The 24,900-nt window shown below is 41.1% G+C and overlaps 1 protein-coding gene and 1 long non-coding RNA gene across 5 annotated transcripts in view; one reads left to right on the top strand and one right to left on the bottom strand.

Annotated features, from left to right (window-relative positions):
• Positions 1 to 214: 214 nt before the first annotated feature.
• LOC139795217 (uncharacterized) lies at positions 215 to 14,448 on the bottom strand. The gene is made up of 3 exons (XR_011725421.1): positions 14,217 to 14,448; positions 5,216 to 5,367; positions 215 to 4,267 (listed from the first exon to the last, which is right to left on the bottom strand). It is a non-coding gene; the product is annotated as an uncharacterized lncRNA (long non-coding RNA).
• Positions 14,449 to 14,662: 214 nt separating this feature from the next.
• The window catches only part of ROCK2 (Rho associated coiled-coil containing protein kinase 2), a 96,560-nt gene continuing 86,322 nt past the window's right edge, over positions 14,663 to 24,900 (top strand). For 3 of the 4 annotated variants that reach the window (XM_071741913.1, XM_071741914.1, XM_071741912.1), the window contains exon 1: positions 15,045 to 15,406. In XM_071741913.1, coding sequence (XP_071598014.1) covers positions 15,257 to 15,406 — 150 coding nt within the window. In that variant the 5' untranslated portion in view covers positions 15,045 to 15,256. Of the gene's footprint in view, positions 15,407 to 24,900 lie in introns of all 4 variants that reach the window. The other variant, XM_071741915.1, reaches the window with a different exon arrangement.

Genomic DNA, 24,900 nt, shown 5'->3' with positions numbered 1-24,900 from the left:
TCATCCCTTTCCCTCCTTTTTGCCCCACTGCGGTCTGGTAGTGGGCTGTCTGAGGGCCTGTAGCTCAGCTGCCTGGACACCAGTAATACACATGGTCTCACAGTAGCTTCTCACAAGGTGATCCATAAATGAGATAATGTTGGTAATTGTCCCTAAATTAAGTGATGGGGCATCACTTAATTATCATAGAAATTGTAACAGCAAATTCAAAAGATGCAAGCTCGGACATAATTTGCCTTTTATTGACTTTTACTAGGCCTCCAGTATTTCATAACATCCTTCTTCAGAAGGAAAACTTGGCACTTCAAATGAAAACCTCAGGAACATGAAAACCTGCCAGAAGCTATCCAAGTTTCTGAAACAGTTTTGCTTTCCGTCTTTTGTAAATTGTAATGCAAATCCTGTACAAAACTGCTTTTAAGCGATATGATATTCCTTTCCAGACAGACAAATAATTTTAATGTAGCTGCTGTCATTTTTAAAGGAACTATTTATATTTTTCTTTTTTTTTTTTAATGTATCTATATAAAAATGTCACATGGAGGTTACAGCAGTTGTTGCTTCTCTAACGTGCAACCAAAGTGCATGTCATTAAAATTGGTACAAAAATTGATAAAGCATTTCTTCCATATTAAAAAGGTGTCAGATCAGATGCAAAGTTTCAGCAAGCTCAGAAAGAGAAAATCTCTTTTTATGTATATATTTTAATTACAAGGCACACAAATTCTTACAAGCTTGCTGGCTCCTAAACCTAGGGTAACCTTTTTGTCTGCAAACTGTGACCTCAACATTAGGAGTTCATTTCCAAATGTGCAAATGGAAGCTACCTGTTAGAAAGATAGTTCGAAGTCCAGTAAATAATTTCAAAATTTATTTGGGTAATAAGGTTTAAAGAGGATTGTAAATTAAAGATGGGCCCAGACCTTTAACCACAACTTAAAAATCAAATACTTGCAAACTTGGAAGAGTAAAAGAAGGTCAATAGGCCCCATGGTTATTAGACCAGTCAGAAAATGTAAAGGTTGAAGCTAGATACACACTTCTGTAATGACTAAATGAGATTTAGTATGACTGAAATATTTGTGAGACAGCTGGAAATCAAACAGAAGAATTCTAGATCTGGAGACATCAGCAAAGGGGGAATTTCCATTATTTGCAGCACTAGCTGATTGTAGGAAGATACCTACTTTGTTTGCTATACAAGCAGGCAAAATAGGGTTCTCAAAACATGGGTACCTGTGTGAAACAGATCTTAGGGAAGGCATTAATGAGATTTTAGAAAAGCAGGGCACACAGTATCTCTAATGCTGTTACTGGTAAGATCCATCTTTTTGCAGCCTGTGATGAGACTGTTTTCTAACCGTGTCTTTGTGATGCTGTGCTCTCCCCCACCCAACCTGACCTGCCAAAGAGATAACCACTACTGGTGGGAGTAATGAACGAGTCTGCATCCTGCTCCATGTGGATTTGGAAAAGACAGATAAACACAACAGGCAAGGGCTAGAGTGAGTAATGTGCCCACCTGGCCACAGTGCTGATCAATGTCCTCCTCAAGCCAGATTTGGAAGAAAACAGCATCTCTAGTCAGTATGCAAATATGACTGATGTCAAGAGCCCTTGGAAGAATCCTGCACAGCAGCAGACTGCACACCAGGATGTCCCCTTTAGTAGGGATGCCTCCCCAGGTTGCTCCTTGAGGTTGCAAGATTCCTTGCTGCAACAGCCTGCCAGTCTGGAAAGGGGGAGCTTATCAGTGGGTAAGGGCAGAAGGCTCATACAGGTTGATTCCGGTTGGTCTTTAAAGACAGTTGGTTTAGTGTTTAATAGATATGGAAGGACAAATATCACAAAAAACACAAGATTCTGAGAGGCTGGGTGTGAGGCCCAGATGACAAGGTGTTAAACCCCTGTGTGAACAGAAAGAGTGATGTATGCCAAGCTACCAAGGTCAATTTATAGCTGTCAGGCAAACAGCTCATGGCAGCTACTGCTGACACCTCCCGCAGCCCCTGCACTCCCCAAGCCAAACATCCCTCACATGCACCACTGCTTATCCCTGCAGCACAGAGTGGGATTTCTGAAGTCGTGGCTGCTTTGGAGAAACCCCACATTGTCTCCAGAAATCACTCCCCATACACTTCACTTAGAACTGAAAGAGGGTAGATTTAGGTTAGATAATTAGGAAGAAATTCTTCACCATAAGAGTAGGAAGATAGTGGAACAGGATACCTAGGAAGGTGGTTGTTGCCCCCTACCTGGAGGTGTTTAAGGCCAGGTTGGATGAGACCTTGCTCAACCTGGTCTAGTGGGAGGTGTCCCTGCCCATCAGGGGGGTTGGATCTTGATGATCTTTAAGGTTCCTTCCCAGCCCAACCATTCTAGGATTCTATGATTCACATGCCTGGCCAGTTCAGAAACCAGGCAGGAGGTGGCATTGAACAATTGACTGTTGGTGCCTGAATGCTGATACAGCCCTGCTGACTGTGCCAACCACTGCAAACCAAACAGCTACCTTGCAAGGAGCTGTACACCCCTTGGGTGGCAGACCATTCAAATTCCCCATCAATGCATCCTTACAGGACTGCAAGTTGTCTCCAGTCATTGCTTATGGCAACCAAGTGTCACAAAGCTGATGGGACAGGTATTTTGGGATACTGGAAGAGAATTTGAGAAAGAATTCCAGTCTACTCATCTGTTAGGTTTTACTCTGCCTGTGTTCCTGTTCATAAGTGTCCAGAAAATAAATCGTATGTTGAACAAATGAACAAATAAACTGTTTTCCCCTGGTGAGACTCATGAGCATTCAGACCATGTCTTCCTGACCACAGAGCAGCTATGATGGTACCCTGAGTAAGACCAGACACTCTGATTATTTGGGCACTGAAGGATTGAATGAAACTTCCCAGTAGCTTGTGATTGCAGAACTTCACTAATACTGACAGTCCTGGACCACCAAATAGCAAAAAGGAAAATATGGATTGCTTTATATTTATTAACTAACTGTGTGTTTCTTCCATTATGAAAGACTCCAGACTACATTAAAAATTTACTGCAGATTGAAGCTCAGGAATCTTACTTTTTAAAAAGGCATTAAATTTGTGACACTAAATCATCACTACATAGATTCTTAAAAACATGCATGTGCCACATGAAAATATATTTTATTCCCAATCTGTAAAATAGTGCTCTCTTATACACAGAGAAAATACAGACAGTTTTAGTTGGACAGAAGGGGTTGGAAGGCTGAACAGATATTGTCTGTATGCTGTGTTTCTGAGGTTCTGTTGCCTAGAAATAAAAACATGACAATAGTTGTTTACATAGATGTCGCCTGAAAACTTCTCAGGCATTCGTGCTGTCTCTGCTGGTCATCAGTCAGTTGACCATTTCTTAAATTGACAAGTGGGAGCTATTTTTGTGAGATAGGGAGGGAAGTCAGCAAAATGGCATTTATGATTTGGAGGCAGAAGGATTCAGCTGCAGATAGGAAAAAAAATTCCCCTAATGCCAATTTAAAAGTTTTTTATCACCTTTGAAATAAAAAAAAACCCACAAAACTGACCAGGAGGGTGCCTGTTCATTCAGTTAATCCCTTCTGATCAGTTTAACAAAATCAACAAGCAACCAGATAACAAACAGTAGCTTCAAAATGGACACGAGTAAGATGAATAATTTTAAATTACACTTGGAACTCAATTGTTACATTTCCATATTTTATATAGGTATTTACCAGTTTAAAACTAATAATGGATTCACAACAGTAACACTCATACAAATTACTGAGGAACTCAACTGTGATTATTAGAAGGATGAAATTTGGGGTTTCACTAAAGAGACAATCTCAGTGTGGGCTGTCCTCTAAGGACAGTTTTACTTACATATAAACCCATAAATCATTTCAACACCACATGACACTGCCATCAGGCAGCTCGCTGCCTTTGGGCAAATCATTCCTCTCTGCTGTATCCATTTGCATAATGACTGCCCTGGTCTCCTTTGCAAATTCCTGCCCATTCTGCTCTGCCACAACTCCTAAGTGTGTTCCAGCTTCCCCAGGACTCTCCACAGGATGCTCACCCTAGAAACCCCGACAATGACAGGGGACAATCCTTGGATTTTTGTTGTGGTGTGTGAAGCAATCACAGCTACGGCTGTATCTTCCCAGGTGTTCCAGGAACATACTCTGAAAACAGCACTGGAAAGCTCTTGGCTATCTTGATGGATCTTGACCTGGCCTGGCTTACTGACACTGTCTTTACTGCATATCCTGTAAAAATTGAATGGCAAAATAAATTCAGTGTTCAAAAAATCATAATCAAAATTAGCATCTTATTGACAATTTCAACCATGAAGCCAAAAAGGTTGAATGTACAAATAAATGTTCCCTGTGTTTATTTTACATATATTGTTTTTTCCTGTTGTAACCCATCAGTTTTGTACGATGAGACAGGAAAACCTGTAACATACAATTGATCTTCAGTGAAAATTGGTTGTTTGGGTTTTTTTTTCAACAACAAAAAAGTTATTTTCTTTCTCAGTTAAATAATCTGACATTTAAATAAGCTTGGAGATACTATTAGCCCTTTCCTAGCTCCTCTTTCATCTGCCAGGTCATCCTTTTCACAGTGGCCAAAGGAACTGAAATGGGTAGAACCTTTTGTCAGAGTAATAATCAGTCTGAACAGCCTGAACTGCTGCAGAGTTTCAAAGGCAACTTTGGTGAAGGGGAACAGAGGGAAAAATTACCAACCATTTCTTATCCAGTTGTATCAGACAGGTCCCTGTCTCTGACTTAAGTCACGTAAGTGACTTAAAACCCCATCTCCATGGAGGAGCAGGTACAGGTGTCTGTGTCCATGCTGTGCCAGGGCCTGGGCAGAGCTGCTCCCTGGCTTCCCAGAGCCTGCAGGGCCACTAGAGGGATGTCTACACCCACCCTTCCATCGGAATTACCAAACCATCACATTTCTGGCCAGCTACAAATTACACCGGGCAGCAAACAGCAGTTGAAAACATTGTAAAGACACTCACCATGGCCTAGGGGAAGTTTTTGGAAACTACTGACCTGGAAAGCTAAGACGCAATTCCAGTGTGTCAGGAAATCCACGTAAGCCACTTTCCATCATAAAACTCTGATCTGGTGGAAAGCAAAAGGCTTCTCCCCACATCCCCAGCTACTGTTTTCCTCTTAGCACATCCAGCATGACCCACACACCTGGTCTTGACAGTCCAAGGATTTCCAGGTCTTGCCAGCTCAGGGGGGCTGGGCTGTGTTGGTCCCAGCTGCCTGGTTCTGTGGGCTATGCAGCTGCCTGCCCGCTTGCAGAATCTGTGATGGGGAAGTCTTAGACAGCTGCTCAGCAAATTCTGGAAAGAAAACCCAAATTTTGTTATTTTCTGTAGTGAAATCTGTCTTCTGGAGGCAGCACCACATCCAATACTTGGTTCTGAGCTGGAATTCTGTTTTACTATACTTTTTTTTTTTTTATATATACTTTTTTTTTTTTTTTTTACTATGCTTTTTTTACTATACTTCCTATACTTTTATCAATTCCAGATAGATACACACTTTGTTGTTGTTGTTGTTATTTGTTCCCTATGGCTTAGTTTTTACCTTGTGGAATGGCATATTCTAAACTATCAATAAGTTACAAGACTTGCAAACTATCAACAGTGATAAAAGTACTTTTTTTATTAGTCCCAGGTTAGTCGACTAGAAAAGGGTAAAAAATAATAGTGAGAATTCTCCCTTCCTCCAAACACCAGCAGTTGGAACTGACTGGATGAAAGGGACAGGGCAAAAAAAAAAGACAGGAAAAAATTGGTAGATTTAAGAAATAAGCATAAGTTGTAAGTGCTCTGATAGACTCATGCACCCCAGAACACCATAATTAATGCACCCTAATTTATTACCTTGGCTGGGTAAGTGGGTTGAACTTTTACACTTAAGATTAAAAATGTGTTTTAATTAGGTTGAAAAGAGGCAGCATAAATATTAAAAGTGTTAAGAGTTAGAGTTGGATGTTCTATTTATTTATTTTAATAGTTAATTCCCTGGAAAATGTGTTTTTAGGCATGTCTAAACTATTTTCTTCAAATTCACCAAGTAGTTTTTGCTGGGGGAAAAAAAAAAAAAAAGAAAAAAAAGTAAAAAAGAAAAGTAAAAAAAAAAAAAAAAAAGAGGGGATAAACTCTGTTGGAAGAAAGTCTCCAGTTACCCAAAGCTCAGATCAGAGCACTTCAGAGCACTTACTTAGGCAGCAGAGACCCCTTAGCAGAGGCTGTTTTGAGGCAGGCTATGCTCAATCCTTCCTGTTACCAGTTTGATTTTGTCCAGAGAAGGATGGAGACACATCTCCCAAGGGAGTGCACTGGTTCTCAGCATTGGAAGCCAGGATTCTCATGGTCCTCCTCCCTGACCCAGCAAAGTCAGTGCCTTTGTGCAGGGCAACAGCTTCAATATGAGGAAGAATTTCCTCTTTCTCCCACTTCAGGGATCCGTAGTCCTCTACTAGGATCCTGAGAAGTAGAATTCTGCTTCAAATTCTCCTGGACAAAAGTTGGATTTCCTTATTCTAAGTATTTATATGCTTAAAAAAAAATTAAAAAATGAGATTGTCTCTCTTCTTTCAAGCATACAGAGCAAATATTCTATACCAGGTCAAACAGAACATTTAATGGCCCATGCAAAGGAATACCTCAAGGTTGTTTTCTCTCAGCAAGGGAAAACAGACAGTTTGGTGATGTCCAAACTCTGCTGTTTTTTATTATATTCACTAAGGGTTTTGAACAAACAATGCAACTTACAGAAAGTCTTCAACTGCTCATGAAATAGTTTGGTTTTACTTTCATTTAGGCTGCACTACGTTTCTTAAAGACTGTTGTGTCTGCAGCCACAGAACAAAGAAATTAAAACAGCACTGGGGGCTCCAGAGCCCAGTGCCTGTGATGCCACTCACCAGGTCACAAAGCTCTTTCAAAAAGTTCTGATGATGCTGCGGGTTCTTCATTTCCTGCTGCCTTTACTCAGATGAAGGTTGTACAAAACTTTTGTAATTTCTAGCTAGAAACTTTATTTCCCATCTAAGTCTATTCGTGGCCAGTTTACATGCAAGAGAGCTCTGAGTCTCCTTGGTGTTAACTTCTTAGGTGTACCTACAAACACTGATACTCTCAGTCCCTCCTCTGCTGGAGTTGACAGATTGAGTTATTCAAGCACCTCATAAAACAAGCTGCCCGGTTCCTTTATCTCTGCCCAGTTCTCACTTTCAGGTCCTCTCCTTCAATACAGATTAAGGGAACTATTTGTTTGGGACTATTTACCCTATCTTAATTGAGTATCTGTTACATTTTACAATACCATTTACTCTTTTTAATTCCACATTTCCATCAGCTAATGAAAGCCTGTAAGTATTTCTCTTTGGCTCTTTCCAAATTAAAAATTTCCACGCTATATCAGAATTTCTTACTAGTCCCCAAGGGCACATCCCTCTATACAGTGTAACATTTTATTATATTCTATTTCTGCCATTTCCATCACTGAGATGAATCCAGATCTGAGCAATATCCCAACCTGCAGCCCTCTACTGATGTTGTCTTCTGACTCTGCAAACAGTGAGCATCAGCAGCAGACTCCTTGATTTCATGCCGGTAAACAAAAAGTTTATAATTTCAAAACACTAAACAAGATGGACCAAGTCTGGCCCTTGTAATTCCAACTAATCCAAATCTTCAAGGACTCAGCTAATAACCCTCCCATTTCACCCCAAAAGGCATTGCTGTCCTACCCATGGTCAGGTTTTTTGTAGTTTAGGAATAGTACATTACCCTCCAGAATGTTTTAAAGATGGATCTCCTACAAAGAATGTAAATGAAAAGTTCCCTTAATAATTCCCACAAACTCCAGCTTTATGTCAAATTACTCAATGAACACAAGGTAAATGCATTCAGATGCACTTTTTTGTTCTGTTATTTTTTAGCTGTGATTAGTCTGGCATGATAAACATTTAGACTGTTTTCTAATTTCTTCCATATCTCTGTTATTTGCTGGAAATGTTTTAAGCATTGCATGGTAGTGAGGTCACAGGAGTTTGACAGCCATCAGACCTATACTTATTATTTTCAACCATATTGTATCATCCTGGCAATAGCAGTTCATGTGAAAAACACTTGTTCTTGAAAGTGAGGTAGTTTTAGTAGGTTCAGACTTTGGATGTTTATCTCATCCCAAATGTATTAAATCTTCTACATTTTTCTTCCAGTTTGGTTGTAACAACCACTTAAATGGGAATTTTCATTTTCATATCCCAATTCTGCTTATCACTTTTGTTTCAATATCAACACCGATCACTAAAGTCTAAGATGAAGTATTCATTCAGGCTGGGGCAAAACTGAGATTATCTCTATTCTACCCTCTTCACACTGTTGTCCCACTGACCATCTGAAAGAAAAGTCTGGCAATAACAGTTGGTAAGCAAGACCGTCCTTGTTAGACAAAATGAGGGGAATTGCAAACCCATCTTTTTTCAAAAAATGAAGTAAAAATATGGCTTCCTTCCTCCCTCCCACCCTCCCTCCCTCCCCCCCCCCCTTTTCCTCTCTTCCTTCTCTTCTTTTTCTCTACTCTCTCTTCCTTTTCCCTTTTCCTTTCTCGATCTGTGCTGTTTACTTTGCTGATGGACCCTGATGTCATTTAAATACATGACATATTTTCTCCAAGAGTATTAACCCTTATCCGCAAAGCTACCTCTTCACTAGTGCACTTCCAATTGTTATTTCTATTTTACAATCCCTGCAAGTTCCCCAAGAGCAGGCACAGCAATCATACTTTTTTACACCCCAGTACTGGGTACCCTGGATTGCTTTCCCCACAATCACCAGTAGTAAGTCTTGATGAAAAGCATATTGTAGGAGTGACAGTGCTAATATGGAGACACATAATATGGGCATTCAGAGATGCACACAGAACTACAGCAATAATCATCTTTATTTAGCCTGTTCTATACACGTCATCTTCTATTGGCATTTCCCCCTAATTGCAAGGAGTGTTTGGTGCCCAGGGTTTTGCTGTCACTTTCCAAGCCAGTTCCTGCAGATGTACTGCTAAAGGCCAGATCACAAGAAGGATTTATTAGATGCCTACAATGGTTCTCACATCTAAAATCCAAGATCACACTCCAAAAAAACTCAACAGCTGTCTGTCAGGTTTGCTATCTACCTTTCTGCCTCCATCCTGCTGTGCACTCTCACTGGAAGGCTTGAAAGCCTTTGCTTCCTGGCCTCTTTTTTCTTCTTAATGCATTTTTACTCCTTAAAGGCTGCTTCAGCAGAATGCATCCTTAAAGAGGCAAAGCCACACACAAACCTGAAAGACAGTGGCTAAGAACTTCATTCTTATTTATTGGAAGTGGAATATACACCATGAATTGTGACAGGATGAAGGACAGTGACTACGTGATTTTTCTGCCAAAGAATTCTGGATCAGATCAGGATGGACACGCTGGTACAGATTATGTATCCTCTGGGAAAACCTAGGGCTTTGGGCATGTTTCTGACAAGTTTTGTTCAGTATGCAGCTGGGCACTGTTTTCTAACATGTCTGATTCTCCTCAGGTTTTCTATTAGGAGTCTATTTGCTCATTTCTGGACTTGGGGTTCCATTTTGGGAAGCGGGTGTTTAAAAGTTTGATCTTAAATACAGAATAAACTATTGGAAAATACTGGTGTTCATATGGCTAACTGGATATGGAATACAGGCATGCAAGTGATGGGACTGAACTAGTCCTTACCCCCTTTGTCAGAATTAAAAGGAGAGAGAAACAGCTTTGAGAAGCTATGGCCAGCACTTGTGCAGGTCCAGCAGCTTTGTACCCTGAATGCGTTCAGTTTCGCAGCCTTTACAGTGTGGAACATAAAGGAAGTGCTGGAGATAATGTCACAGCAGAAATAAGAGTGGCAGGAACCCTCCTCTGCTACAAGGTATATAAACAGCCTACTGACAGCATGATGGGAAGGAATCAATAACCCAGAGCAGCCCCTTGATCTGCTGTGACTTACGCCAACGGACCGACCACAGGGCCCTACGTGCCTGAATGCAGAAAGCAGCAAAAGAAAACTGGAGGTCACTTTGTCCTTACTCACCAAGCTATGCTCACTTCAATTTTTCTCCTGGGACTTAGAGCAGAGAATCTGGCACATCAGCATCACGTATGTGTTTCAATTAACCCAGATTCACAGTTTCACTTCTGTTCTCTCAGTGCATCTAAGAAACTCTGAAGCTACCTTGTTAACAAAAGCAATGGTAGTTACCTGGGGAGAATTATGTAACCAGCTAGAAGAAAGGCAGAGACCAGGAGTCCTGCATTATCAAGACACACCCAAGCATTATTCAGCCACTTTGGTTTCACACCTCCTTTTCTTGATCTTCTGGTATTTGTGCTTAAGATACTGAATTCCACACAGCACAGACATTACCAGCTACTATTTCTGCATTTATCAACTATAAATGCTGTTTGAAAGAGTGGGAAGGAACAACAGCTGGCATACCTATGGGAAACAAAGATGTATACCTTCCCAAGTAGTAACAGTGGATGCAGACCTTTACCTATAAAGTGTACTATATGGAGGTATTTTCTTCAATATTTGCTTGATTACCCTGGCTTGCATTTAATTATACAGATGGCTGAGTGGTTTTGCAATTTTATAGCTGGCCTGTGTTAGTGATTGATGTGGTAGTGTCATTCTTACTGAGGCCTGGTCTGGAAATAGATGGAGCTGGAAAAGCTGCTTGTGTTTAAAGCCAGTAGTTGCAATGCAACAGTTGCTGTACCATTAATTAAATAAAAGAATACAAAAAAACTGGGGGGTTGTGGACATTACTTAACTGTAGTATTTGCACCAAGACAACACTGGGATAAGAGAACGAACAATGATTATGATTGTGCCCAACTCTGTGACTTTAAAAACGTGTGTTTTTACATCTCCTAGATACAGAAGTCCCGGAACTTCCTTCCCATCTGTTTTCATTAACCTAAAATGAAGAAAAGGGGTTTATTTTTAATCCAAAAGATAATTTATTAACCCCTAGACTGATTAAACACTGGCATGTGAAAAAGGAAAATTAAAAAAACAAACCAAACAAACCACAATAACCTTATATTCCTTCCTGTCCCTGTTCATATTTATGAATCTAAAGAAAACCTTCTGCTACTGAAGTAAATGTAAGTTATTTGCTGGAGGTAAAATGACCGGCTTTCGCTACAACCTCCAAAGGTTTGAGACCTCATTATCTAAAAAAAACACCTCTTGTCCTATTTCCATCACAACAATAGCTGTGAGGATCAGTGCGTCACCCTGGATGCCCCAGTGGGGACAAGATGATAGTCATGCATCTTTGCCACTGGCAGTTTGACATGGTTTAATTTGGGCATCTTTCAAAGACTGTGTATTTACTTGGACTTCTTGGCTTTTTTATCCTTCTTACTCCACTGTCACAATTTGCTTCTCTCTCATTCAGGAGGAGAGTCAATTCATGTCCCCAGTCTATGAGATCACCTGCAAATCACTTAAAATTCTAGGCATCTCTTTCCCCATATGGAAACACAAAAATGGACTAGATTCAAATGAGATGCTAAACCTAAATTTTAGAGACTCTACCAATTACTACAACAAATTCTGCTGTCAATAGTGTTCTTATGCTCTCTGTACAATAGAGTCAGAGTCTGGGAGTCTAAGAAGAGGATTTGCAAAAGCCTTAACTAGCCAGCCAACAAGTGCTACAAACATAGCAGCCTTTTCTCCTAAAACAGATACTCAGCTGGGTAGCTTGCTTCCTTTTTTGTCTTTTGGAATAGATAGCAGCTAAAGCATTCCTGATGTCCAGAGCCAAAGCCCTCTTCCTCAGAAGGCTTCAACTCCATGGAATACTCAAAGGAATGACCTGAAGCTGATGAATTTTAACCAATAATCCTGGTTTATCAACTTCTTACAAATCTACTCATAAAAATGCAGCCAGTTCTGAAAATTTTAATCTGCAAATTCCTAACTGCCTCAGGACACCTAAGACATACTTGGACTGTAGACAGGTAAGTAGTTAAATGAGATTTTAGGGAGCAGAGGAAGATGAAGGATCCAACTGTGAACTCAGGCTTAAAGCTGCAGCATGCATACTGGAAAGCTTGGACTTTGCCTTAAAAAACATAGTAAATAACATTTAACAATTCACTGCACTGGACTTCAAAACTACCATACAGGGACCTAGTGAAAACATGTCTTCCTTAGATGGTCTTTGTTAGAGATAGGTGATATGCCACTACAGGCAGAAAAGATAGAACTGTAAAAAGACCACAGGTGTTGTTGTTATATTTCCTTTAGGGCATTCATATAAAAATTGCTCAAATTACATGTTAAAAGGGTTTTTCTCAAATACTGTGGTAAGGATATGACCTTCTGGGTGCTCTTTTTGCCACTTAATCATTATAACCAGCAATGAAGCTTTTGCTCTTAGATGTTAGCTGATGATTTTGCTGAGGATTTGTTTTGGTACAAAAGGGAATTCAGCTGACTCTGCTGATGCCAATTTGTCCCTATAACAGAGCAGAACTTGTTTCATCAGGAAACAGATATGTCCTGAAGGCCAGAGGAACAGAACTATTTGGTTAAATTTCAAGAAGGTACTGTTTCTACACACTCGCTTTTGAAGTCACAATCATTTTTTTTTAATGCAAAAATGTGAAATTTAATAATTTCTTTGTTATGGTCACTTAAATAGCACCCTGAACAATGTCACTTAAGTTATATAAACTAAACAAAGTAAAGATTACAAAGCTTATTTTATAGATAAGAAAAATGAGGAAATGAGAAGCAGCTTGCTAATAGCCAAGGGGAAACTGAGAGAGCTTAGATCTTCGTATCACCTGGGTCTCAACTCAAAGCTCATTGGAGTCAACACCAAAATTGCTGCTGACATTAGTAAAATGTGGCATGGGCTCTGTATTGATCACTGGACACATACTCCCCACATTTGGTCTTTTGTAAAACATATTTTACATTCCTTCTTTAAAAAAGCAAAACATTTCCACTGTGCTGCTTATGATAAATGAGCCAATGAGTGGGATGCATTGTAAGAAATGTTTCTTTTAGGAAATTTTTAGCTTTTAATACTTGAGTGCCAGGCCATATAACTTCATGACCTACTAATACCAACATCCCAATCCCAACAGCAACCCTACTAGTTATTGCACCTACTTATTTGCCACAGAGTAAAATGGTAAAGCAAAATATGTGATTTTTTTTTTTTTTTGGTTGTGTTGCAGCTAAGTATATCCTAATCTGTTTTCAAGATGAAGCAGTCCTACAGTAAATGGTGCCCCTCCCAGGTTTTCACCAATTCATCTAGAAAACTCACAAATGCCTAAATGTGGTTCAGCAATAGAAGTGAGCCACAACTCCTGACTTAACTTTTCACAACATTCATGTGTGTGTGTTTCTGTCAGGTTCAAGGATTTTGATTCAGCAGGCTGTAAAACAGAATCCAGTTGTGGGGTTTGGGCTGATATTCAGACTTGATCTTCCCTCGAGCAGGAGGTTGTTCAGTGCCACGGCCCTGACTCAGAATACTGCAGTGATCTCACTTAAAACCATGCAAGTGACTCACACATTTACTTCTCTTTGACACCCTCTTCTCTTCCTTTCAAGTTAAAATATTGGCCTATTTTTTCTGACATCAGCTCACTGACATCCAGCTATCAGCTGATGGTCAACACACTAAAACGTTAACCTTTCCCCCCAGAGGTCCCTCCACTTCTACGAATGGAACTTTGCATGGTTTCTGTCGCTCCGCCCAGTAATGCTGGCCTCATCCCTGGCCTGCTAGAACCACAGATCAGCCACAACCTCACTACGTTGTCCCACGGAGCATCCCCACCATCCTCCACCTCTGCACAGCTCGGGTACCAGCGGCACTCCACAGCCTGATCTTGGATATTGCCGAGGTTTGACCAGCAGCATCCCAACGCCGCTGTGAAATGCCAGCCCAGCAGTAACCACGGCCCGTGGTTCGTCTTCCTCGGGGTGACTGAGGGAGGTCCTCCTCTTCCTCGGGGTGACTGAGGGAGGTCCACGCGTCCCGTGGGCACAGCTCCTCACCTTTCCGCTCTCCATCCTCTCTCACACGTACCCTGAGTACAGTGGTTCTACCTGAAACGCTGCCCACTCACTCTAACGCTTATTATTCTTTCGGGGTGTTTTACGCTTAGGCGGGCAGGAGGTCTCCGCCAAAATTCACTCAGATACCACACAGCCGCTTCTCTCCCCGGCTGCTGTGCTCAGGCCCGGCCCCACCGCCAAGCCTTGCCCGCGGTGGCTGCCTCGGGGGGCGGCGAAGCAGCACGTCCCCTGGATGCTGCGGCCGCGATGAACACGGTGGACAGGTCCCGGTCCCGGTCCCGGTCCCGGTGCAGCCCTCTCGGCTGCGGGCCGCTGAGCTCAGGGTTATAGTTAGTCGGTGACTGAGCTCTTTGCTATGCGCCGCCGCTTGCAGCGGGGCCTTGTGGGTAAGGGAGGTCGCCTCCGCGCCGCAGCGCCGAGGGAGGAGGCGAGGCAGGGCCGGGCCGGGCAGAGCCGAGGCGGGCGGGGGGGGGGCGTGCACAGCGGCAGCAGGAGCGCGCCGCGGGCGGCGGCCGCAGCATGGAGTAAGCGGCCAGGGGCGGTCCGGAGGGGGAGCGGCGAGGCGAGGCCGGCGGCGATCGCGGCTCTTGCCTGATCAGCAAAGGAGGCGGAGGAGAGGGAGCGGGAGATCGAGCGCGACACCGCGGCGGCCGCCGCTTCCCTCTTCCCTCCTCACATTCCTCCGCCCTCGGTGGGGTGCCCGGCCGGTGCGATGGCCCTGCTGGTGTCGGGGAGCGGGCGGTGAGCCGGCGCCCGCCGAGGGACGCCCCGAGCAGGGGGAAAGGCGGGGGCACGGCGGGAAGCGCTCTCTCCCTCCCTCCCACCACTCCCCTCCCTCTCCCCGCGCCCGGGCGGAGCAGCTGCCGCTTCCCCGCGCCCTTCATGCCCGGGCGGCTGCAAGGCGGCCAAAGGCGGCGCCCTGCCCTCTGCTCCCGCCTCGCTGCCCAGGCGCGGCCCGCCGTGGTCCCCGCCCTTCCCCCGGCCTCTGCACAGCGCTAGGCCCGAAGCCGGCCCGCCGGGCGACCCCGCTCAGTCCCCTCCTCCCCGGCAGCGGGGGACGGGCTCCCGCCGCCGCTAGGCGGGCCGGAGGATGAGCCAGCAGCCGGCGGTGAAGATGTCGGCGGCTCCCCTCACGGCGGCGGCGCTTGAGTCGGCGGCGGGGATGCTCGAGGGCCGCCAGAGGAAGCTGGAATCCATGATCCGCGACCCGCGCTCCCCGGTCAACGTGGAGAGCCTGCTGGTGAGGGGGCAGCCGGGCCGCGCCGCGGGGGGAAAGCGCTTGGCGGGGTAACAAAGGGAGCGCTGCCCTCGCCTCGCCTCGGGCGGGAGGGAGGGGGAAGGAAGGAAGGCAAGAAGGAAGGAAAAGGCTCTTGCGTCCTGGAGGAGCTTTCCTTGGGGAGGACGACGGCTCCTGCCCTGGGGGTGGGGGAGCGGCGCCTCTCCACGCCCCCGGCCCAGCCGCCGGCGAGGGGGGCGAGGAGCGCCCGGCTCCCGGCCACCTGAGGGGAGGGCCCCGGCGGGCAGGGAGCGAACCCTCGGCCCCGGGGGCTGTTTCTGGCGGGGCCGGGCGAGTGGAGGGGCAGAGCCGTGAGCCGAGAGCGAGCGCTCTCCGTTTAGGGGCAGCATATTTTGGAGAAAGTGGGAAGAGTCTGTAAAGATTGGAAAGACCTGACCTGGGGAGGAAAACTTTTTTTTTTTTTTTCTTTCTCCTCCTCCCTTCTCTGCCAGCATCGTTTGCACCGTTTATCGTTTGCCTCGTAATCACAGCGTGTCCACTCCCCAAGTACCTGCCTTTGTGTGCCCTCACAGAAACCCGCTACCCATCCTCTCAGTCCCCCTCTAAAACTGCGCTCTGGTAAACTTGAGTTTTGCTGTGTGGTGTGGAATAATGCAGGAAAAGGACACGCCTCAGAGAAATATAACTGGGGGGTCCTGTAGGGTCACGTTTATTTTCAACTGGGGCAAATGGATTCGTCTGTATCCTATTTCAAATAGTATTTTTCTGTGTGAGTGCATGAAATATAATTTCCTTTAGTAAAAAATCCGTGCCCTCAGGAAGGAGTGGGAAGGGAGTTATATTTCTCCATTTAAAATATCCAAACCCTGGAAAGACATTGAGAGGGAATCTTGATTATTATGTTTTTTCTAACTGAACTTCAGGGTCTTCAAGCCTTATATCTCCAGTCTACCCCCAGATTTTCAGTGTGTCCCAGTTGTGAGGAACAGAAAAAGGAGGGGGGGGGGAGTGGTGTAATTTCCCGGTACTTCCAAGAGTTTGAGGCACTTAAACCGAGTCTTTTTTTTTTTTTTTTTTTTCTGCTTCCAAATGACTCAGTTCTGTTTGACCAAAAATACAGGAACTGACTGAACAGTACATATGCCTGTGCTGTGTGGAGAATATAGGAATTTCCTATAACATCTGAAAAATGCTCTTGAGGCTTTAGTACTGTAGTACTCCCCTCATGGATGGTCAGAGGCATCATGACACCCAGAGTCGTCAGTGAAGGGGGAGCAGGAGGCAGAGCTGCATATCTGACTGGATTCAGATAAGTTTTTGCTTAGGCCAAAGTAGAGAGCTGCCTCTGGGCTTTGCTCCCAGCATTTTCACTTTGGTATTTTGCTAGGAAAACTTTGACCTGTGGCCAAAAAAGAGCAGTTAAAAATAGTACAGTCGTTCTGAAAAATGCATCAGGTTAATGCTTAACTGCAGTAGACTTTTTCACACTTTCTGCTTTTATACTCAACAGTGTGTTTCTTTTATTCTCTTATGTCCTCTCCGTAGGACATAGATTAGGTACACTAAAAACTGTTTATGTTTCTGAAGAAAAAATTCTAATTGCAAAATTGACACTGGGCTGCTGAGCACTTGGATCTTTTTTTAGTGTTTTGTAGGCTTACAATGTAGACCACTTCATGTCTACATGTGGTATATTCGACAAATCAGTAAACCACAGGAGAGTGTTAGCTGGGTTGTACGTGCTTATTTTTTTTTATATAATAGAGCTCATCACTTTACTCTCTGCACTCTCCCTGTAAGTATTATAAAAATTATCAGTAAGTAAAATATAATGCTAATTAATCACATTTCCTAGCTTGTGCATTCTATGAACTTACGTATAAAATAATTCACTATTTCAGGTTTGCTTTTTAATAATTCTTATTTAGGAAGATTGCAACAGATTTCCTTTAAAGCCTTTTCTTTGGTATTGTTGCTTTATGCTATTTGGCATTGATTTTATGTTGGCATTCTGCTAGTAATCTGAGTATGAAACTACATTCAAATTGCAAAATTTACTTGTTTACTACATAGCTCACTTTCAGTGTAAAGTACATTGTAAGTGGAAATGTGTTTTCATTTAAAAGTAGACATACAGCAACAGAAACTAAAAGTCAGGGAAAACATCTTAAAAAGACTAGCTGGAATGCCATTGCTTTATCCTCCAAAAATAACATAACCAAAACTAAAAATGTGGAATGGAATTCAAAATGGAATTCATTTCCTTACACTGTAAAAAGTCATAAACAGCTGCATTTTCTGTGCATGCTTTATTTTTGGGAAGCTGTAAAACGCCAAAAACTAACTGTTAATCTGCAACACATGAGGCAAATCTGAAAGATGTGAAAAGCTGAGGTAATAAGCTGTCCTTCTGTGGGTACCAATTCCACTGCCTATCACAAGATAATTTATTGAGTAACTCTAAATGAAGAGACTTTCTTCGTGTACATTCCTGACCACAGGATGGCTGACCACATCCATCTATATTTTCAGCTGGAGAATCTATGAAGGCAAATACATTGATGGATTGTTTTATTCCCATTCTCCTTTTTGGGGCTCAGGAGAAGAGACCATTAGATTTTCTAATGTGATTTTTAGTGTATCTTATGCCTTAACACATGTCTGTTTATGACTGTGTTGAGCATAATAATTTGTGATTGGTTAAAAATGTTTTGGAAATGACACATGGTCTTAATTCAGAGTTGTTAAATGAACTCACAATTTAGTTTGTACTGGTAGTTAGTAATGAAGGCAGCATTTTTAAAAAATGCAAATCAAAATACGTGGCTGGGTTATCACTATCCTTTTCCTGCTGAATTAAAAAAAAATAAAAATACCATAGAGTACTTTATACTTGTTAGGATGAATCAGATGCATAACCTGCACTTGGTGGGATTCTTTTGGTTCTCTTCTGATAGAGATGAAAATGGGAGTGCTAACATTCTGTCTACTGTCCCATAACAGCAAAGACAAAGGGAAGTGGTTTTTGCAACCTCCTTTAGACATCACTGAGTGCTCTTTTTCTCATTTGATCTTGTTGAAAGCCTGTGTTAGGTTACCTATGCTAAGATAAAGAAAACTATTTTTATTGTCACAGCTTTCTATTAATACAGCTTCTTGCTCTTTTTGGTCACGTAACATTGCATTAGTGGTTATGACAACTTGTTTTGTGTATTATATTTAGATTGTGCATATCACTTTGTAAAAATACTGTGTTATTACTATTTGCTCTTCTACCAGTTTGTGTCATCCACTAATGAAGTGACATTTTGATGTGTACTGCATGTACACATGGGTGATGGCACTAAATGGTATTTGACCTTGGGTGATCTATAAGAAACCCTTCTATAAATACATTCCTACTGAATCGTTTCTGGTTGACAGCTACATTTAAGAAGAGCTTAGCAGTTCTCAAATGCATTTGTGTATTTGTTCTTTTCCGTATACACACTATTTACAGTGTTAAATCAGTTGTTATAGACTATTAAATACCCATTATTTAAGGGTATTTTGGTGTTAGTTGAATGCTTAATGTGTTCTAGCAACAGAGCACATACGTCAGTGTAGGCTGTGTGAAACTAATCCAGACCTCCACTTCATTGCCATGTGTAGTTGTATCATTTCAGCACATGCTGAACTCAGCTTCAGAGTTTCATGGTGGTGACGAATAGTGCTGATAAATGTTATCATCCTCCTCCCTGCAGTTGTCTGCCTGGTCCTTTTGCTGGAGTTGCAGTCAAATACAGTGGGCTAGAGAAAGGAACTGGTGCCTGCCCTTGGTCTTGTTCAATGTACAAGCATTAGGATTTCAGTGTTAAGCTTAAACCTTGATGTAACACTAGAGGTGTAAAGTGTTGAGGGTCTTCTGCTTGTTCTGCTATGGTTGTGTCAGCCTTTGAAAGATGGAGTTCTGAAAACCTTTGATAAGGCAATGTAGCAGTGAAATTGTGAGCACAGTGCTGGTCTGCACTGGGAGCGTGTTCATAGTGGACTAAGAAATGGAGGGATAATTAGCAGGGGAGTGCTTGTGTCTTGGAGTATACATGCCTTAAAACTTAATACCTAAACGAATTTGCCATTTACTTCTTATTTAGATAAAGTTGCCGGGCAAACTGTGTATTTATACTAGTTTGAACATGAATAGATGTTCATATAAGTTGATCCTTGCCATTGTGACCCTAGAATTTTACTGCTAATGAAAAGTGGATTGCAGATATAGCTGTGACTCTGATCCTTTCAATTGGTGCATCTGTCCATAGCAATCTCATCAACTGGGTAGATAGCAACTCTATACCAAGAGAGTTAACTTAGCAGATCACTAGGCTGAGCTCTGTTAATACAGGGTCTCCAGGTCATCACCTGCATCCTTTTGCAGGATTTTGGCCTTGTGAGCTTTCAAAGTGTTTCATGTTGTCTCGTTTTCCTGAATTTATTACCATATGATTTTGAATCAGTAAGAACAACATGCTGTGTTAATTTGAGCCAGCACAGGCAGGGAAGAGCCAGAAACATTGTAGTTAGCAGATCTGATCATTGTCCAGTAAGTAATCAAAAGGCCAAATGATTCTCTGTTCTTCTTGGAGAAATAATTTTTTCTTGTTTGTTACAGTTCTTGTGCTGTTAATTTCTCTCAGCTTCTGATTCTTTCTATAATTTTTCTATTTTTGATCTATAATTCCAGAACATGTATTGCAGGGTTGAAAAAGATGAGCTTTAAAGAAACAGAATTGTCTTTTGTTCATTGTTCCCATGTGGTGGATTTATATATAGCAATGTTGTTAACTAGAAAGGACAGTTCTATTTTCTGACAGTTTTACATGCTCTTATATTCTGTTTTATTCCACACTAGGATTAAAGCATTTCTCTTTTAGTTTAAGGAAGGAAAAAAGCCAGTTTGTTCAGCTTCATTACTTTTACTGCCACAGGAGATGTGTGTGAATTATGTGTGTGCATTCACTCCCAGTATTTCACCTGTGTTGATCAGTTTGCAGAGTGGGCCATTAGTATCATTTAGCTGTTCAGTCTGTAACAACCTAAGGGAAAAAAAAAAAGACAGCCATGCTGTTGAATTAGCACAGTTCTCTCCTGCTTTATTTGTCATGGAATAAAAATTCGGGTCTTCACTTTTCCAAATGTTAGTAGCCTGTCAGCTGGAGAGTGTGTGCAATTTATCATGAAACTCTACTATAAATGAACAATTTCAGTTTTTAACCAGCAGCAGAGCAGTGCCAAATCGTTTGGCTCTTTGTCTAGTAATGCAGTCCTTAGCAAAGCTACCTAATATAGAAAGAAAAAATATGCTACCACAGTAGCCAATCTCTGTAGCTATCAATTGATGAGATCTTGCCAGTGTTTGATCTACAAAATTTGACTGGAATTGTATCAGTGCCACAGAGAAAACTGAGTTTGGACTTTAAAGATGGAAATGATTGAAACTTGGTAGTAGTGTTTTCAGTAATGAAATACTTTAATTATTGTTTTAAATACATGTTTTTATAATCTATTAGGATAGCTTTTTTTGAGGGGAAGGGTGCTATTATGTGTCAGAGATCGTTCTAGACTGTTATATTGAAGAGCACCAAATGTTTCTGGTAATGAATTTGTTTAAAAATGCATTTATCTTGGTACATCCCATTGGTTAAGAACAAGAATACAGTGTTTACATTGGCGGGCATTGCAAGTAATAAACTTATTTGAATGAGTCTTTCACTATGTAAACAGAACACTAAATGTAGTAGTACTTAGTTCTCAAGCCATACCTACTGTGCATGAAGCTTTTGTACAGTAGTGAAATGTCAAAACACTCCTTGTGTTGCCAGCACAAGGGCATCTTCACAGCCAGTGACGGTGAGCAGGTGGTGTTTCACTTCCATCCTTATTTTGAAACATTTTAGTAAATATCTGCTGGCAAGACCGTATACTTATCTAAATACATATACATAGCTAAAGTACCATGTACTTTAGATGGCCACCCCATAATGTGCAGAGACTCTATAGTTGGAATATTGTGATTCTGTGAATTTTTTAATTTTGTCCAGATTTCACTAGGCTGGATAGTCCCAATCTGTAGCAGCTGCTTATGTGATGTGGATGTAGTAATCTGCTATAGCTACTGGGAGAAGGGCCTTGTGCCTTGTTTTTTTTTTTTTCTTTCTTCTATAAAATACCAGGGAGTTTACTTGTTTTGTTTCACATAAAGGGATGAATGAAAATTTCTTCTTCAACTTGTGAAATATTCCTGTGGTTCAGTCTCCACTTCTAATTGTTGCGGGATCTGGAAGGTGACAGACATGAACAGAAAAACAGTCTGGGTGCCACATACAATCTGGTTTTTCATTTTGCCTCTCTATTTATTTATTTATTTAATGTAGGGCAACTCACCTAAATAAAATCTTTTGCAGATGGTCACCAGTCACACATTTTGTGTTTTCTGTGTGCCCAGGTGGAGACTCCTGGGTTTTGATGTTAGTGTGCAGCATTGCTGCTGTAATGCTGTAGTCAGCCTTAATTTTTGTTATTAGGACAGTGTGGTTCACTTGGTATGGGCAGAGGGATAGACAAAAGGATGGTCTGCAGGAGGGTCTGAGCCCTGGTCTAATTCTGACAGTGCCTGTCATCAGACAAATCTTTGTTTCCAGCCATAGGAAACAGAGATGGTGGATGATCTTTTTTTTCTTTTTTTCTTTTTTTTTTTTAAAAAAAAAACAAACCAAAAAACTTTTACCAGAGAATAATTTAATATTTAGCATGAAGTATGAACTTACATGATATAAAAAAAGGGGATCATGAGGAAACAGTGTCAGTGTGTAATTCTGAGCCTTGAGGATTCAGAAAACTGCTTTATTGACCATTCTAAATCATAGGTACTGATTTTAGTAGTCTGGATTTAAAGTACAGAATAACAGAATCCCTCATAAAAGGATAAAGTTTGGGTGACTCATGCAAACACAAGGATTTTTTTATACTTTGGGAGGAAATGAAAAGGAGATCATATACAGACCTGAGAGAGGGTCTGAACCACAATGAAAGAAGAAAGGCTAATCTTTACCAAATACTTTTTTTTTTTTTTTTTATCTCAAAACAAGTAATGCTGGCTGTTACTATTAATGAATAAATAACTAGAACAAAAAAATGTTGAAGTTCCACACTTGCAGATGGTATTTAAAGTTTAACTTAAATGTTGATTACTATTTAAAGGCTGTAAAGCATCACTGTTCTTTGTCCATATCTGTCACTGCTGTTACAGGTAGTTGTCCAAAGTCTGTAGCTTAGTTGTTGATTAAATCTCAGACATTGCCCTCTCAATAATGTAGATTTACCTTTGTATCATTTAGATATAGAGAAATACCTTTGGGCGTTCCTTGGAAATTACTTTTTATTGAATGAGCTGTGAATTTGCAAGACTTAATCTACTCATACTTGTTTCTACTGTACAACTTGGTTGACCCTCTATATTTTTCTTTTGTTTAAAATGAAGAGCCTTGCATCAGTGAAGTCCCTGTGGTTTGTGTGTACATATGTACATATCTTCACAAGTACAAATGTACTTATGCTTCTTTTGAGTATAAAAGGTTGTTCTCTAAAAACTCGTAATAACACAGCTTTTGGTTGAGGGCTATACAATCATTTGACTTGCCTGTACTATGAAAATGTTTGGTTTCATATGGAAACTAGTTTTAAACTGGTTTTCCCTGTGGTTTCTGAAACTGGTTTGTTCTGGTCTCCATTTTCAGTTTAGCACTGATTATGTTGAGTTCAAGATTAGGGAGAAAAGCCTTGTCGTTTGTTGCATGCACAGGGCATGGGGTCTTATTTGTAAATGACTTTTTTGCACCATCTGGTACACAGGGAAGTTTATGTTGTGGTAGATTTCTAGTATGTGCAGCTGAAGTAATTTGGAACAAGCCATAGTAAATAGATGTTACAGGGTTACTTAATATTGTTTCCAGCCCTTCTTGCACAATTTTATAACCATGCTTGACTTCTGAATGCTTTTTTGGTGAAATTTTTAAATATTTGTGATGGAATAGCTATGATGTTTCTCACCTTAGGAATAGAATTATTCCCTGTAATATTGCAAGAAAATGTTGAAGAGCAGGAAATAATACCATATTGGAAGTTGTTGATTTAGTGAATAATGAAAACACTTCTAATGCCATCTGTATGTACGCATGATCTGTTTGTATTAATGAACACTTCAGGACCTCTTCCTCTAACAGTGGAAGTCCGACCACCTAGGCAATAGGCCATAATTTTTATTTCTTGGCCTGTTCAATTTAATGACCTCCTTAGGGTGGAAAAGCTTGGAGTATACTCCTCCTTCCCTCCCCCCCGTTTTTTTTTTATTTTGTATGAAAAGTGACTGAAAACAACTAATTGAATTATTAATTTGGCAAGGAGATATTGACAATTTATTATTGTATTGCAGCTACAGCTATTGATGTAGATATTTTCTGTGTTTAATTTTTTCTCTGTCTGTGAGTACAGTTACTAGTTTTGTTAAACTTAAGAGTTTCACTCTGGTATTATAAGAGAGATCAGATAGGTAAAACTAAAAATAACTCCTTTTATTCCAAGGTAAAGTATTTGTATTACTAAACTGTAAACTTTTGTAAATTTGTAAAGCAATATTTTAAGTTTGAATTAGAACATAGCACTGTGAGATATGACTCACTTCATCTATTTTAATAGTTGCTCTGAAGAAATTGCTTCTGAAGAGAGGCAATTTAAGTGTCAAAGTAAGCTATTTCAGTGCTCTCCATTTTTTTAGAAGGAATACCAGGTTTTTCTCTCACATATGCCCTGCAGTGTTCCTCAAGTGCCAGAAATCCCAACTGTTCTCTCTCTACCTGTGAAAACATCTTTGCCAAATTTTGGTGTATTAAATATATTTAAATATATTTATGAGGGAAAATGCTTACGATATTTTTCAGATTAGATGTAAATTAGTGGTTTCAGTATACTTGCAATCCAAGTACTTTTTAATTTAATCAAACCCAAGCAAGGTACAATGAAGTTATTTCTGCTTATCAACATGTTACATCAACTAGATATTGAATGTGCAGGGGGAGATGGCATTATGTGTAAGCCCTTTTGACTTTTTGTGGTATGAAGAAAGCAGGATTGAAGAAAAAAGCCCTATATGCATTTTATTCAAAGGTAAACCATTTTAGTTATTTTGATTTCAAGCTTGATTTCTAAGGCGTAGCTACCAGTAGGGGCTACCATGTCATCAGATTCACAAATTAATTGTTCTTGGGTTTGTATATATATATACACTTTAAAATATAATCTTTGGAAGTGCAGAATTAATGTTGTTTTTACTGCTGTTGTGTCTTTTTGAAATCCGAACCACTGTTGAGTTAGTTGTCCCCTGAAATGGCAGAGGGGGCAGGAAACAAACATTCTTGGTGCTATAATATAGTAGGGTCACTGATGCTGAACCTACATACAGATCT

The sequence above is a fragment of the Heliangelus exortis genome, chromosome 3 (genome assembly GCF_036169615.1).
Source record: "Heliangelus exortis chromosome 3, bHelExo1.hap1, whole genome shotgun sequence".
Taxonomy (NCBI): Eukaryota; Metazoa; Chordata; class Aves; order Apodiformes; family Trochilidae; genus Heliangelus; species Heliangelus exortis.
The sequence above is the reverse complement of the archived record's forward strand: the minus strand, read 5'-3'. Positions and strand labels throughout refer to the sequence as shown.